This window comes from Lactuca virosa, chromosome 6, assembly GCF_052849685.1.
Source record: "Lactuca virosa cultivar CGN04683 chromosome 6, Lactuca_virosa_CGN04683_v6, whole genome shotgun sequence".
Classification (NCBI taxonomy): domain Eukaryota; kingdom Viridiplantae; phylum Streptophyta; class Magnoliopsida; order Asterales; family Asteraceae; genus Lactuca; species Lactuca virosa.
The window spans coordinates 4864936-4881659 of NC_136431.1; the positions used below are offsets into that span (position 1 = coordinate 4864936).

General features: G+C 40.3%; 1 protein-coding gene and 1 pseudogene across 2 annotated transcripts; both read right to left on the minus strand.

Moving 5' to 3' along the window:
- Window positions 1-11638: 11638 nt before the first annotated feature.
- On the minus strand, window positions 11639-14983 carry LOC145121292 (peroxisomal fatty acid beta-oxidation multifunctional protein AIM1-like). The gene is made up of 14 exons (XM_079057065.1): window positions 14978-14983; window positions 14493-14743; window positions 14118-14357; window positions 13911-14040; window positions 13731-13833; window positions 13630-13692; window positions 13481-13537; window positions 13322-13389; window positions 13164-13245; window positions 12702-12757; window positions 12542-12592; window positions 12110-12196; window positions 11843-12017; window positions 11639-11766 (listed from the first exon to the last, which is right to left on the minus strand). The coding sequence occupies exons 1-14, from the start codon at window positions 14981-14983 to the stop codon at window positions 11639-11641; spliced, it is 1497 nt and encodes a 498-aa protein (XP_078913191.1).
- Window positions 14984-15398: 415 nt separating this feature from the next.
- Window positions 15399-16256, minus strand: LOC145121293 (phospholipid-transporting ATPase 1 pseudogene; annotated as a pseudogene). The gene is made up of 2 exons (XR_013714583.1): window positions 15627-16256; window positions 15399-15545 (listed from the first exon to the last, which is right to left on the minus strand). The product of XR_013714583.1 is annotated as a phospholipid-transporting ATPase 1 pseudogene (transcript).
- Window positions 16257-16724: the final 468 nt, after the last annotated feature.

Here is a 16724-nt window from a genome sequence, read left to right on the forward strand (position 1 = left end):
AAAACCCTGGTAGCAGTGGGAGTAGCGATGAGGAGATACGGAGGATGATCCTCGAGGAGGTGGCCACAACTATCCGAGCAGAGATTCCAGAGATGTTTGGGTCTATCAAGACCACCCTGATTGAGACTTTTGATGAGCGATACGCTGCTGTCACTGACGCTGCTGCTGCAGCCGCCACTGCAGCTGTCGCTGCTGCCAGGCCTTTGGGAGGTGACTCGTTGTTGTTCCGTGAGTTCAGCAACACGAAGCCACCAGAGTTTGATGGGACTCAGGACCCGATTGCTGCGATGAGATGGATTTCTGACATCGAGGGGTGTTTCTATACTTGTTCTTGTCCAGAACATTTGAGGGTGCGGTTCGCGCTGAACCAACTTCACTTGGGAGCAAAGGACTGGTGGAAGTTTGTGACGGTCAGTTTCACTTCGGTAGATCTCACTGCAGTGTCATGGGAGAGGTTTACTGCTATGTTTCGAGATGAGTATGTTCCCCCGATGGAGAGGGAACGTTTGGCACAGGAGTTTCTGTCTCTCAAGCAGAAGACAGAATCAGTGACTTAGATTTCGAGGATGTTCCACGAGAGGACGATGTTTTGCCCTGAACACGTGTCCACTGAGCAGGCACGTGTGAGCCGATACCTAAGCATACTGAGGAGGGACATACGAGAGTTCGTGGCGAACTCATCGTATAAGAAATTGGCCGAGCTTCAGGCCAATTCCAGGAGGAGGGAGATTGAGCTTGAGTTGCAGACCAGGGATGAGGAGGAGTCCCGGGGGAGGGACCGGAGACCAGTGCAGTCGCAGCCGGCGACGAAGCGAGCGAAGCCCGCTGATTCCATAGTTGGGGGCCAGAAGGGCCGCACTTGTGGCAAGTGCGGCAAGAGTCATGAGGGTTCTTGCCGGTCGGGGATTTGCTACAAATGCGGCAATGAGGGGCACTTGGCGAAGGACTGCCCCTAGGGATTCTCGGTGTGCTTTCATTGCAACCAGACCGGCCACAGGAAGGCCGAGTGCCCTCAGCTCGTGCATGGATCAGCCCAGGGATCTGCACCTACTTCTGTGCGCACTACTGAGACTCGGCCAGCGAAGGCCGAGGCACCGAGGGTTCGTGGGAGAGCCTTTCAGTTGACAGCGGAGGAGGTCCGCGCAGCGCCTGAGGTTGTAGCTGGTACGTGTTCTTATTATATTCTTTTGACAAATTTTTTGCTTATACTGTGATTGTGTATAGGTACTTTTCTTGTGAGTTCTGTGCCTGCCTTGGTGTTATTTGACTCGGGTGCTAGTCGATCCTTTGTATCATTAGCTTTTAGCCGTCACATCAGTATCCGTCGAGAGGAGTTGAGTCGACCTCTGAGAGTTTCCATAGCCGACGAGCATGCGGTATTTGCGACTGATGTGATTCGTGGATGTGTGCTTGAGATTTTCGGAGTTGAGTTTCCGATATATCTGGTACCGATGGCGATGAGGGATGTCTGTGTCATCGTGGGTATGTACTGGCTAAGTCGATTTGGAGCTATGATCGACTGTGAGCATCAGCTGGTGACCATACGAGACCCTAGTGGGGGAGTGCTTACAATATATGGCGAGGGTACCCGATCAGGGTCGGCATTTTGTTAGGCCGCCAGAGCGAGACAGAGTCTACAACAGGGATGTAGGGGATTTTTGGCGTATGTGATGGATATGTGGGCTACTACAGAGAGATCGAGTTCTATCTTTGAGGTTCCGATAGTGTGCGAGTTTCCAGATGTTTTTCCCGAGGAGTTGTCGGGAGTGCCTCCCGAGAGGCAGGTAGAGTTTCGGATCGATTTGGTGCCGGGAGCGGCGCCTATTGCCAAGGCACCTTATCCCCTTGCGCCTCTGGAGATGCAGGAGTTATCCTATCAGCTGCAGGAGCTGTTGGGGAAGGGGTTTATCAGGCCGAGTAGCTCGCCGTGGGGAGCCCCGATCCTTTTTGTCAAGAAAAAAGATGGTTCACACCGGATGTGAATTGATTACCGGGAGTTGAACAAGTTGACGGTCAAGAACCGTTACCCACTTCCGAGGATCAACGATTTGTTCCACCGGTTACACGGGGCGTCTTGGTTTTCCAAGATCGACCTGAGGTCTGGGTATCATCAGATGAGAGTCCGCGAGGAGGATGTCCAGAAGACGGCCTTCAGGACATGTTATGGGCACTATGAGTTTGTGGTGATGCCTTTCGGGCTCACCAACGGACCGACAGCGTTCAAAGACCTCATGAACCGGGTGTGTAGGCCCATGTTGGATCGTTCAGTGATTGTGTTCATCGACGATATTTTGGTATATTCGAGGACCAGAGAGCAGCATGAGGAGCATTTGAGGGAGATTCTGGGTATTCTGAGATCGGAGAGGCTCTACGCCAAGTTCTCCAAGTGTGAATTCTAGTTACGAGAGGTCCAGTTCCTGGGACACATCGTTAACCAGAATGGTATTTTGGTCGATCCGGCCAAGATCGAGGTAGTTATGAGGTGGGAGGTGCCGAGATCCCCCACCGAGATCAGGAGTTTTCTGGGACTGGTTGGATACTATCGGAGATTTATTAGAGATTTCTCTAAGATTGTCGTTCCACTCAGCAGTTTGACCCGGAAGGGCGTCGCGTTTACTTGGGGTCCCGAGCAGCAGACCTCATTCGAGACCCTTCGCCAGAGGTTGTGCGAGGCTCCCGTGTTGGTCCTTCCAGAGGGGATGGAGGATTTTGTGGTTTACTGCGACGCATCTATTATGGGCATGGGTACGGTGCTGATGTAGAGAGGACACGTGATAGCTTATGCATCGAGGCAGTTGAAGCCTCATGAGACGAGATATCCCACCCAAGATCTGGAGTTGGGGGCATTGGTGTTTGCCCTCAAGATCTGGCGTCACTATCTCTACGGGGTTTGGTGTACCATATACACGGACCACAAGAGTTTGAAGTATCTTATGGATCAGCCCAACCTTAACATGAGATAGAGGAGATGATTGGATGTGGTGAAAGATTACGACTACGAGATCCTGTATCCTCCGGGCAAGGCTAATGTGGTAGCCGACGCCTTGACCCGTAGAGTAGATAGTACCCCGATCCAAAACGTGTGTATGAGGATGACAATGATGACTCCGGTCTTAGATATCATTCGAGAGGCCCAGGTGGAGGCCGTGAAATCGGAGAACCGCAAGAGGGAGCGGGTGATTGGGCAGGTGTCCGAGTTAGTGACGGACAACAGGGGACTTATGACCTTTCAGGGGAGGATTTGGGTGCCCTATACGGGCGGAGCTCGACGCACACTGATGGAGGAGGTGCATAGATCGAGATTCTTGATCCACCCCGGGGCCACTAAGATGTATTTGGACCTGAAGAGAGATTATTGGTGGCCCTGTATGAAGAGGGACGTTGCGTGGGTAGTCGAGAGGTGCTTGACCTGTCACCGGGTTAACGCCGAGCACCAGCGCCCTCATGGCATGTTGCAGCCTCTGGAGGTTCCCCAGTAGAAGTGGGAACAAATTTCTATGGATTTTATCACCAAGTTACCGAGGACCGCGTGGGGTTTCGACGTGATTTGGGTGATTGTGGACCGATTGACGAAGAGCGTTCACTTTCTTGCTATTAGTGAGAGCAATTCTACAGAGAGGATGGCAGAGATATATGTAAGAGAGGTGGTAGCTCGGCATGGGGTGCCGATATCCATAGTGTCAGATCGGGATGTGCGATTTACTTCCAGATTCTGGAAGAAGTTCCATGAGGAGCTGGGTACGCGATTGCATTTTAGCACAACCTACCACCCACAGATAGACGGACAGAGTGAGCGGACGATCCAGACGCTCGAGGACATGCTTCGAGCATGTGTTATGGACTTCGGTGGAAGTTGGGATACATACCTACCCCTAGCTGAGTTTTCTTACAACAACAGCCACCATTTTAGTATCGGCATGCCTCCTTTTGATCTCCTTTATGGGAGGAGGTGTCGGACCCCCATCTGTTGGGGAGAGGTAAGACAACGAGCGATGGGTGGCACTGAGATAGTGCTCAAGACGACTGAGCAGATTCAGCTGGTCAGGCAGAGATTACTGACGGCTCAGAGTCGCCAGAAGAGTTACGCGGACAGGCGACAATCCGAGCTCGAGTTTCAGGTTGGAGATTTCGTTCTCCTGAGGGTATCTCCGTGGAAAGGGGTAATACGGTTCAGGAAGAGGGGCAAGCTGGGACCCCGATACATCGGTCCTTTCAGGGTGACCGCTAGATTGGGTAGGGTAGCATACCGCTTGGAGCTACCTGCGGAGTTGAGCCAGATCCATAACACCTTCCACGTGTCTCAGTTGGGTAAGTGTGTGGCCGATGAGACGGCAGTAGTGCCACTAGAGGACATTCAGGTGGATGCAAGCCTGAATTATATCGAGAGACCGATCGCGATTATAAATCGAAAGGTGAAGGTTTTGAGGAACAAGGTGGTTCCCCTGGTTCAGGTTCAATGGCAACATCGGAAAGGGTCCGAGATGACTTGCGAGCTGGAGTCCGAGATGAGAGAGCAGCATCCAGAGATATTTGAGGAGAATGACTTCGGGGGCGAAGTCTAATTCTAGTGGGGGATAATTGTAACATCCGTATTTCCAGGTATACTATTTTAATTATTTATTTTTGAAGATCATTGATCTACTCGACGAGTTGGCGCTATAACTTGCCGAGTAGAAGCGTGTTTGACACGTGAGTTTAATGATCTACTCGACGAGTCCGAGAGTAGACTCGCCGAGTAGGCGCTGGAATGGGAAAACCCTAAATCCCCATGTTTTGGACCTATTTAAAGGCACTTATAGCCTCCTTGGGCGGCCACACTTCACAGAGAGAAACCCTAACCTCCCCCTTTCGTTGTGTAGAGAGAGAGAGAGAGAGAGAAAGAGAGAGAGAGAGAGAGTCCATTTTGAGCATTCTTGTGCATTTTTGGAGGAGAGATTGGAAGAGCTTGGTGGATCTAATCAAGAGAAAGGTGTGGATCTTCCATTCTTCTGTCATTAGCTTCTCTTCTGAGGTAAAAAGCTCTTACCTTGGCCACATACTCGTTAGATCTTATTTTTGGGAGTTCTAGGGTTTTTCTCCCAAATCATATTGTGTCCCTGAGTTATTTGAGCATGGTTGAGGTTAGAACCTCAGATCTGGACTAGAGAAGGTATTGAGAGCCCAAAGATTCGAGCTTTACTGAGCCGGAGGCAAGCTCATGTACATATAACCTTTCTTGGGGCTTGTAATGGCATTATGGAGCATTTATGCCATGCATTAACGTAAAGATCGAAGCTTTACGTGACATTCGAGCCTAGGGAGCCTAGATCTAGTGTTTGGAGTGTTAGATCTGCCCAAAAACGTCTGAATGGGAGTATCGACTAGATGGACTCGCCGAGTCCGTGTGCAGACTCGACGAGTCGATTAGGGTATACTCGATAAAGTCTGAATACGCTGTAACTCGATGAGTAGACGGGTCTACTCGGCGAGTAGAGTTGGTCTTCATAAGGTCTCTGAGGGAACGAGGTGACTCGACGAGTCCTCCCGGTGCACTCGACGAGTTGAGTCAACATGGACTGTTGACTCAAGTTGACTTCCGTTGACTTTTGGAGTTCAGACCAACTATGAGTAATGGAGACCATGGAGGGGTAGAATAGTCTTTTACCCTTACCAAGAGTTAGAGAGGGGTTAGAAGGAGTTTATTAGAATAATTGGTTTAATTAGAGATAATCACCATATGTATTAGGCGGAGGCTATTCCGGTGATTCGAGTACGAGGCGTATTAGTTTGCTTACTTCGAGGTGAGTCTTCTCATTATACTTACCTTGAGTGGTAATTTTATGCGTGACCAGAGGGTCTTATGTGCATGAGCTATGTTATGAGATATTCTGCTATTTGGTTTGTGAGATGCTTACTGTGTATTATATTGAGTTGCCGAGTTGAGGGACCGGAGGGTCCATCTGAGTTGTGGGACCGGAGGGTCGCACTGAGACACATTGACCGGAGGGTCTTATTGAGTTATAGCCTCGAATGGCTGATGTACTATATGTGGTAGTTTGGGGAACTCACTAAGCTTTATGCTTACCGTGTTATGTGTTATGTGTTTCAGGTAGTTCCGAGGATCGCGGCAAGGCACCGACATGATTTGTACACACTGGCGGGAGATTGTTTTTATGATTATGGGATTGTGTTTATTGGTTGACATTCGAGACATATGTGGTTTTGAGAATTATGATACGAGTTTTATTGTGTTTGAAAATGAAAAATTTGTTTTGAAAATTTACGTTGTTACATGTAGTATGCTAGTTATTGTGTGATACATGTTGTGATCGGGTTGAAACTCTTGGATTAGGTGTCTAAGCCCGTAACTATAGTTGGTATGTACTTGATTTGATTATAGCATGGTCCTTTTGGGTTGCCTCCACCATAGCAACTAGACAGGATGAGTGTTGGAGTAAGAGGTTATTTAATGGTTTATTAATATATTATAATAATAATATATTAATTAAGAAATCATATTATTTAATTAGTATTGATCAAAAATTAATTTGGAATTAATTTAGTGATCAAAAGAAACTGATTAAATGAATGAGGACTGATTATGTAAATCAGTGATAGTTGTAGTTTGGGCTAATGGACTCTATTGATAAGGAGTGGACAAAAATATATGGGAAGCCCATAGAGTTTTCGTCCAAGGCCTATCATATGGGGGTCTATGGATTTCTTAGGGCGTAAGCAAGGGAATTAGGGTTTCCAGTTGAAAACCCTAGCAGCCTCAACTATAAAAGAAACCCCTAGACTCATGAAATCAGCCACTTGATTCCAAAGAAGAAACCCTAGCCGATTTCATACTCCTTCTCCCTCATTTTTTGCTTGTGGTGTTTGTGAATCCATTAGAAGTGCAACGCTTAGGGTACTAGGCTTTCGAAGGTCAAACAATTGAAGTGATGATTGTTTGTTACTACTAGCTAACAAGAAAGGTATTCATTTAAACCCCAATATATATAGATTTCATTTTTATATAGTAGATCTAGGGTTCTTGCTTTGGAAAATTAATTTTCATGTATAACTTGAGAAAAACCTAGATCCAAAGCAAAATAGGTTTGCATGTGCACATATGAATGTTGTAATGCTCAAAACTCATCAGTGGTATCAGAGCTTAGGGTGTTTTCTGTTAATATGATGCAATTGTAATTTGTTCAAAGCTGAATCAAAATCGTTTTGCTCACTGTGTGTTGAACTCGACGAGTTCAAAGATGAACTCGACGAGTTGGAGCAACTCGATGAGTCCATGCCCTGACTCGACGAGTTTGTTCATCTGTTGACAGATTTTTCGGATTTCAAGCCTAAATTAGATAAGGATAATTACCTTATAAAATTTAATTTTCTGATATGGTAATGGATATCCTCATCTAATTAAAAGATAATTGTCAAATTTTAAGATAATGTTCAAAATTATGTGTTTAGTTTAATTATTTAAAATTCGATCTAGAAGTTTTGAATAGTTTCAAAATTTGCCCTCAAGTTTTGGAATTTAAAATTTGATTAAAAGTTTTAATTTTGAAATATTAAATTCTAAAACCCTAGTATTTGAAAAGTTTAAAAAACAACCCTTATACTATTATAATATTAAAAGATTAATATATATATATATATATATATATATATATATATATATATATATATATATATATATATATATATATAAGATGAGTCAGTCTTACCGTTAGTATGCCTAATTCACGAAGCTGGTCTATAAGGGGTGTTTAAGGAAGCGGCCTATAAAATGACCGACATAAGGTATCCACTCTTACCCACCACACTCTTGACTAGTGGAGGGTCGTTAGCCGAACGGGTAGGATAGGACATTAGTTCTCTTATTAATAAGTATAATGATAATAATAAAGTAACTAAATGTTTTTATAAATTCTCAATCTTAGTTACTTTAGGAAAAATGTGAAAATGATGCTAGTCCATGAAATTGCACTATGCACCTTGCCAAGTCGTTAGTGGAGCGTGTGTGGTTAACCAACATACTAACTTGGACTAACAAGTGTGGCAAAGGGTAGCTCGAGAATTACCATCGATCAATGGAGCGTGTGTGGTTAACCGACACATTGATTAAGTGGTAAATGACATCGAGATTGCCAAGCTAATTTGCATGGTTATTCACACATTGTTTGTGATCCTCGATATCCCAATCACAAACTTAAAGGGCATAATCGAGATTAATAATGCCATTGAAAATTTCAATGACTCTCATAAGAATCTAGGAATTTCATTTAATTCAAAACCTAATTCTTCATTTCATTTTTCCGTGGTGGAATTGATAAATCGTCATTTACCTACCTTTAAATAATTTGCAATTGGATTACAACATCCCTCTTCCGAATTGTGAATTATTGTGTTGGATCCTAGCCTTAATATTTCATTTGGGTGTTATGTTAAGGATTCTTTATCTAATAAAAACTTTGTTCCTTTTATTTTTCAGATGTGTGGCTCAAACAACGCTTCTGGCTCGAGCTGCAACTCCTCAAGCTCCTTTTCTCTTATAAACATTTGTGCGAGGAACACATTCGATGGATCCAATTTCAATGATCGGATTCGCAACATTCGAATGGCCTTGCGATACGAGGAGAAAGAATACGTCCTCGACAAAGAACTCAAAGAGATGGATTAAACCAAAGCTATTGTTGAACAAATAGCTGAGTATAGGGCTCACGAAAAGGACGCGACAAAGGTGTCGTGTATTATGGTAGCCACTATGACTCCTGAGCTGCAACGGTTCTACGAGGACTACTAGCCTTACGAGATATGCCACGATTTGATTGAAAAGTATCATCAAAGTGCGCGTCAAGAAAGGTACGAGATTGTCGCCTCGCTGATAACAATCAAGATGAAAAATGGAGAGTCCATCACGAGCCGCTTGCAAAAGGATGCAAAGGTATGTCGATCGTTTGCTCAAGTTTAATGTCAACTTTAACGAAGAGTTGGCGATTGATATTGATGTGTGTGAAACAAACTAGTTTTAATCCTAACAAACTCAAATAAAAACAAACACATGCAGGCAGTGTACCTATCGATAGCAGTTTAGTTCAAGAAAGCAGGGTATCGAAAACAGGGAACGGTAATAATTAAACTAATTACTAAAATTATCTAATTAAAACTAACAATAAAAAGAAGAGGGTTTTCTCTAGTTTTACAAGACTAGAACTTAAATAAATGACTAACACTCAAACTAAAATTACTAACAACTAATGCAAATAAAAGTTACCAGATTCAATATTAAAAGAGACTTCTGTTCAGGTTCGAATCATTTATTCCTATGGTTGATTTCATGGCAAGTGCAATGGATTAATTTGTCATTGGCTACCGATTTAATGTGATTAGGTTCATATTCATTATTACTAATCCTTAGCAGACTAATTAATTCAAAAAGTGGCAAATTAATTAAACTAACAAGCTTACTAGATTATAGATTCGGATCAAGTGAGACTTGTAATATTAACTAAATTTATCAATTTAATTAACTCATGTATGGTTGTTCATCATACATGCTTACACATTGATTTACTTATTTTCCTAGTTGATCCTAGGTTCATAATCACTAATACTAGGTATACAATATTGTGTTCACAATTCCATATGATTCAAGCAATTAAGATAATATTCATGCAACTCAATAACTTGACTACTAACAGAAAAATAATCATAATCAACACATAAGGTTCTTTAACAAGCTCAACAAGACAAATTTACCAAATCTAATTAATCCAACCATAAAATCAAACCATAGTTATAAATTCATCTAGCCAAAATAGAAGTTATGAGTTAGCTCATATTTACAGCAGAAAACATCTCAAAAACTAAATCTAATGGTTGAAACATATTCTAATCAAAAGATTAAGGAAAAGAGAATGAATTTTGCATTTAGATCTCTTCCAAATTGGTATCTAGGGTGCAATCCTAGTTTCAGAGCTCCAAGAATCCTTTTCTTCGCAGATTAGTCGCTCCAAAAATCCAGAGAGAAGTCATTGTCTCATGGGTTTGTGCCCTTTATATAGTTTTCTGAAAATAGGGGCGACTCGTCGAGTCCATAGACTGACTCACCGAGTCCATCACCTAAAATCCGTGCGTGGTAACGCACCTAATGGTTCACGAATATTCCTATCTACTCGACGAGTTGAGGACCAACTCGCCGAGTCCTTCACATATTTAGCTTGATTTCTTCTTTCTTCAATTCCCGAGCTTCCAATTGCTAACCCCACTTCCTTTTTAACTTGAGCATGTATTTTAGACTGAAAATACAATTTAAACACAATTAAGTACCTTTTTTTCAATAATTAGGACAAATTAGCCAAAAAGTATTAAGATATTAACCAAAATATATGGCTAGATAAGCACATATCATAATACCCCACACTTGACTTTTGCTTGCCCCAAGCAAAACTGAATTTTAACACACTAGCATCTCATAAGACAATTATAATCAAACCCAACCATTATGCCAAGACCTCAACGCATTCATTTGTGTCTAAAATTTTTCCTAAGGACCCCTCCTAATCCTAAATACTCACAATCCTCATAAACACTCGCCCACTTCTTTTGAACAATGCTCATTTTATGCATCACTACTAGAAAAACAGCCTTTTACGACGCGCAATGTGTGTCGTAAAACGCTCAGACGACGCGCAAATGCGTGTCAAGGAAGGCCATGTCATAACGAGAGACGACGCGCTTTTGCGCGTCGTCTATAGATGACGCACATTTACGACGCGCATTTATAACACACATTTACGACGCGCAATGCGTATCAAGGAAGCCCCTGTCATAAAGGAAGACGACACGTATTTGCGTGTCATAACCTTACGACGCACGTTTATGACACGCATTGCGTATCATTAAAGCCCCTGTCATAAATGAAGATGACACGCATTTGTGTGTGATAAACTTCAACATCCATTTACGATATGCATTTACGACGTGCCTTTACGATATTCATTTACGCATACAAAAATATGGAAACAAATATATACCAAAATAATCAACCAATAACATCATGTCAAACAAGTTATCAAAAATTGAAATACATTAATTTTAATCTGATAGTACATTGTTATTAAAGGGTTTTCCCTAACTATATAACTTGATACTACATCCCTAACTATATAAACTGATCCTTCATGTCATTGGTTTGCCAGCTGGTGTACCACGTAAAAATTTTGAACTTGGTGCCATGGGCGGCTGACCACCGGGCGTGGCTGGAAAGTAATTTCTCCCTACATTGTCTTTTCTGTTCTAACTATCTCCAGTAGTGGCATCACGTGAGCTGGACTGTAATCATTTAATAAGAAAAAAATTTAAAAAAAGTTAATATGAGTACAAAATTGCCTATAAGATGTAGACATATGGATTTTGTCATGTAACCTGAAGAAATGTGCCCCAATAACTCGATCTTGAGATTTTATTTTTTCTCCAATTAAATTGAGGTCAATCGTGGATGTGTTGGTTGCTAAAATGCAATGAGGGGGACAAATGTTTTCAATTTCACTGAAGATCTTTTGCTTTAAAGGAATGTTCTCAATTACAGCATGTATTCACAAATAGAGTTGCCAAATTATGTCTTTTATAAAGTTTACATTTTATGTGTTTTTAAAGATCATACCTCTATAACCATATCTACATCTTTAAATTGTGAGTAATCCAAAACCCTATTAACCAATGACAACGCCTTTTCACCTTGACCCTGTGGTAGCTTCTTCCTTGCAACCAATCCTTTAACATTTGCTGAAAAAGTCATCAAATATATAACCAATAAGTCACATAATAAACTGGATACAAAATATAAGAGATAACTAACTACCTTCTATTGTTTTTATTCCCTTTTGAAGATACTCAGAGTTGACTTCCTTGAGAACAACTTTTATATTACCAAGGATAAGGGCAGTTGCTATTCCAGACCCCATTAAACCTCCACCAATCACATCAACTTTCTTCACACTTCTTAGCTTTAGACCAACATCAGTAACTTTAGGTACCTGTAAATGTAAAATCAAAGAAAACCAAGTTCAGATTTGTAGAAATTTTGATATTTCAGAAAAAAAAAATAAGAGAAAAAGGTTTAAATTACCTTTGAGATTGCACGTTGTGCAAAGAATATATGAACAAGACCTTTCGATGTGTCTGAAACAACAAGCTCATTGAACACCTTCACCTCCTGAGGAACAAAATGTTTGCATTATTAGAAGTAATTGATAAACAATTTAATTACAAAAATGGTCCCTGTGATTTCTGATTTAACCGCGTTTGGTCCAAAAATGAAATCTTTCTTCATTTTGGTCTTATTTCAAAGGTTCCAAGGACCAAAACCTTGAAAAAAGAATCAACATTGAAAAGGGTTTCACGTTTTGACTATACTAGGTAATTTTTTAATCAGAAAGTACAAGGACCATTTTGTAATTTACTCTAGATAAAATCAGGGTATATAAGTAACAACTAGTATCAAATCACTTATCACTTTCAAAATACAAATCCAAACACAAAAAAGAAGTAATAAAAATACCTTCAAAACGCCTGACTTTTCCCCTTCCTCAGAGAGTATTGGTTTAGATGTCTACAAACAAGATTCATAAATTAATATCATCGATTTGTTTAAATATTCATAATCAGTAAATACTAAATAGTATTCAAGGAGAGAGAGGAGAGAAGAGAGATGTGCTCACCAACATCATATCAATTCCCTTTGATAATCCCAAAAGCCTAGGAAGTCTTTGGGTATCTTGAAAACCATATTTTCCATTATTTAGTGAAATCCCATTTGTATAATCATATTAAGTAAGGTGTTGTGTTGTTATTTACCATCATTTCTAAACAGAAAGGCTAAAATGGTCAATTAATCAGGTTCGGATAACTGATTTAGTCTAAAAAAGAATCTGTCTTTCCATATACAATGTTTTATCCATATAGGACTTAATAGGGGAAAAAAGAAACATGTATTTATTTTTGACTTGATGCAAAAAAGAATGACTTAACAAAGAAAGTTAGAAAAAGAAGGCTTTTCATGTCAAGTTTCAACCTTTTTATAACTTTGCCCTCATCCCCTCATTTATTTTTTCCTTTTCCTTTTTCCTCAATTGTGTTTTGTATTTCTCAGATATTTTTAAACATGATTCATTCAGACATACCTCCAAAGCCTGTCATAACTCCAAGAGAGAATTTAGGTAAGCCAAGTTGAGCTCTTGGAGCTGCAACACACGCATGGCATCCCTACATTAATCAAATACATTATAACACATTTACAATAACTATTTTTTAAATAATTTGACTCATGAAAACTACAAACCATTGCAAGTTCTAAGCCACCCCCGAGTGCAAGTCCTTGTACAACAGCAACTATGGGTTTCTTGGCATCTAGATGTACCCAAAAAAGAAAAAAAAAGAAATTGTGTCAAGAAATGTAGACATAAATACAAAAACTATAATATAAATTGAAAGTAAAAACCTTCAATTGTGTTGGTCACAAGGGCAACAGATACATCAGGTAGTTGAGAAATGTCTCCTGCAATGACAATGGTTAAAGTTTCAACATGGATTTGAGGAACATAATAGATTAGTAGCTTCTTGCATATATGATGGATAATGAAGTCATACCTGTCTTGTGAACTTTCTGAAAAACATTGATGTCAAATCCACCTGAAAATCTTCCATTCTTGCCTTCATAAAGTAAGAGAAATGAAATTAAGTCATGTAACAGTTTGACAAAGCATCGGTGATAGTTCCCAATGCATTGGTTGGTGACTCATGCGTTTTCTGTTCAAGAATCTCTGCAGCCAGCTTCAGATAATTTGAGACTTTCTGCCAAGGGTAATTTGGGAAATTAGTTTCAAAGGCAAAACATGCATCAAAGCTACATGAACCATGTAGTTAGTTACTTGTGCCTTTTGCAGGCCTTTTGCAGCTTCAATTATGATTCTCCTATCCAAGCAAATGATCTCCTCAGACTCCAAGCATTTGTTATAATAGTATGATGCATCATCTACCTCTCCTAGAAGTAAATAACAGCTGAAAATAGGATGTAAAAAGATAATTAGATTATGATTTTTCCTATCTCATAAGTAACTGACAGATAGAAATCTTACTTTGCAGATCTTAAGTTGACCTTCATGAAATTGGGATCTAATGCAACAGCCATTCTACACTCGTTTAGATCTTCTCTCATTCTTCCAAGAGCCATGCGTATAGCTGCACGATTGTTATAACACAAAAGAAGAGGTTGTATACAAACGCCAGGTGTCTCTATATGTTGTATTGAACTAATACCCTTTGAATAACATACTTCAGCTTCTGATAAATCTCCACTCTTATAAGCCTCGTTTCCCCTGCACAAATCAATTTATTTCAGAAATCAAAAGCATATTAGGTTTATACAAATGTAAAATATCAAAAAAAAGGGGGGTGGGGGGGCTAAAACAACACTTTTTTCGCCAACTGTCACATGTTTCTTGATCTGTAGCCTTTGTGTGCTCCCTGTTACCTGGTTTATGAGAATGGAACCATTAACACGACCAGTTCTCAGCTTATACTTCTTCTGATGTGGCCGTTGTCTCACTGCCATGTCAGCACTAGCAAAAGATGTAACAGAAGGTGAAAAGTTTTGGGCCCCAAGCTTCTCTGTAATATTAATAGCATCTTCATTTTGAACCTGAGAGGTTGCAGGGTTTGTAGAAGTCGAATTACTTCTATAACCATTTTCGATATTTAGTAACTAAAACATCGTAAATATACACAAAACAATTATCAAGTTTTTAGCATACTCATTTTAATCATCTGATTATTTTGATTCGTTATTATAATTCAAAGAAGAATTGTTCCAATCCATTCCCAGTGTTCAATAAATTTACTTTGATTTGTATTCTTCTCAATTGATCAAGAAGTGAAAATACAAAAAGAGAAGAATTGATGTCTCTAAATGTGTCTATCAAACAAAAGAGTGAAAGACATCCATCAAATTATCAACTGTAAGGTAGATATTGAATAATGGCGGTTGATAGAGTGAATGCAGTAAATAAAACATACCTGGATAGAGTTGTAGAAATTAGAAAAAGAATGATTTTTTGATTGGAGGGAGATGAAGAGATGAAGTTACCAGAATAAAACGAGGACAAAAACTGCGTTTCTGTAGAAATTGTAGAGGATCATGTAACCCATTCTTTGGTAATTCCAGTGTCCATGGACTAACAAAAGAGGGACCAGAAAACGGAATTGAGCCATGGCAAAATCCGATGACATCATAGCTTGCCGACCTTCTTGTCCGCTGATTCCGATTCCGACATCCGCCTTTTGGATCATGGAAACGTCATTGGAACCTACAAAGAGAAAAGGTAATCATGATTCCTATAACCGAAATGACTATTTTACCCTTACATTCCAATTTTACGCTTACCATCTCCAATGGCAAGGGTGAGATCATCTGTTCTTTTCTTAATCAGCATAACAATCCCAACTTTTTGCAATGGAGCCACTCGACAACATAAAACCACAACGCATTTACTCGCCAATTCAAACAGCTGAAACAAATAAAAAAATAATCAGATTACAAAAACTCAAAAGAGAAGAAATTCTAGCGTTTATGAATTATGAATATTCACCTGTTCTTCAAGTTCCGTATCAAGGATATACACAAGACTTGTCCCATCAATAATCAAAGCAATCGATCTTGAATCATCTCCAGAACTATCACTTTTGCGAGACCTAATTAACGCATCGCTCAAGCTTTTTCTACACGATTCAGTAGAATTATTGTTTATTACAATTTGCGTCATTGTATTTGTTAGAAGCTTGGATGAATATCCAATTGAAATAGCAGTTTCTTGTTTATCGCCTGTTAAAACCCAAACTTTTATGCCAGCTGTTCTTAAACTCTCGATTGCTTCAGGTACACCTTCTTGTAATTTATCTTCAATTCCAGAAGCTCCTAATATGTTGAGATTTGTTTCTAAATTGATTGCCACCTTTTTAAGTAAACGTGCCCTACCCATTAAAGCACTGGTTGCAGACTCGTAAGATGAACGCCATTGATTGAATTCATGAGAATTTAGTTCACGGATTCCCATAACTAGGGTTCTTAATCCGACTGAAGAATATGAATGAAGATGGGATTTGGTTGCTTTTACTATATCTGAATCCATTGATTTATCTATAACATTAAACAATGTTGTATCTGCACCTTTAACGAAAACTTTCACCGAGTTATCGGGAAACCCTAATATAACTGACATCCTTTTACTTTCACTACCGAATTCGTGCATTCCAAGAAAATGAATGAATCTAGAGTTACTTCATTAGAGCTCGATTGGAGTGGAATCGGAGATTGGGGAGCGGAAGAAGAGAGAATCAGAGAAGTTCGAAGTGTGGAAAACTAATTACACCTCCCTGTACCTCACTCAATAATCGAAACCATAGAAATTCTTGAATTTTGTATGAACAAGAGACGAAGATGCGAAGTTGTGGGAGATGCAAAGTTGGAGAGTAGATGTGGAGAAGTGAAACGGTGGAGGTTTGAGAATCGAGAGAGAAGAAAGAAAGAAAGGGGTTTTCGGCGGGGATGAGCTAGGGTTTTCAGATTAAAGGTGGAACAAAGCGGGCTTTTTAATTTTTGGATTTCATTTCCCCCTTCGATGAAACGCGCGCGTTTCATTAAAATTTATAAAGCGACATGGTTAGACGACACACATTTTATTTAAGGT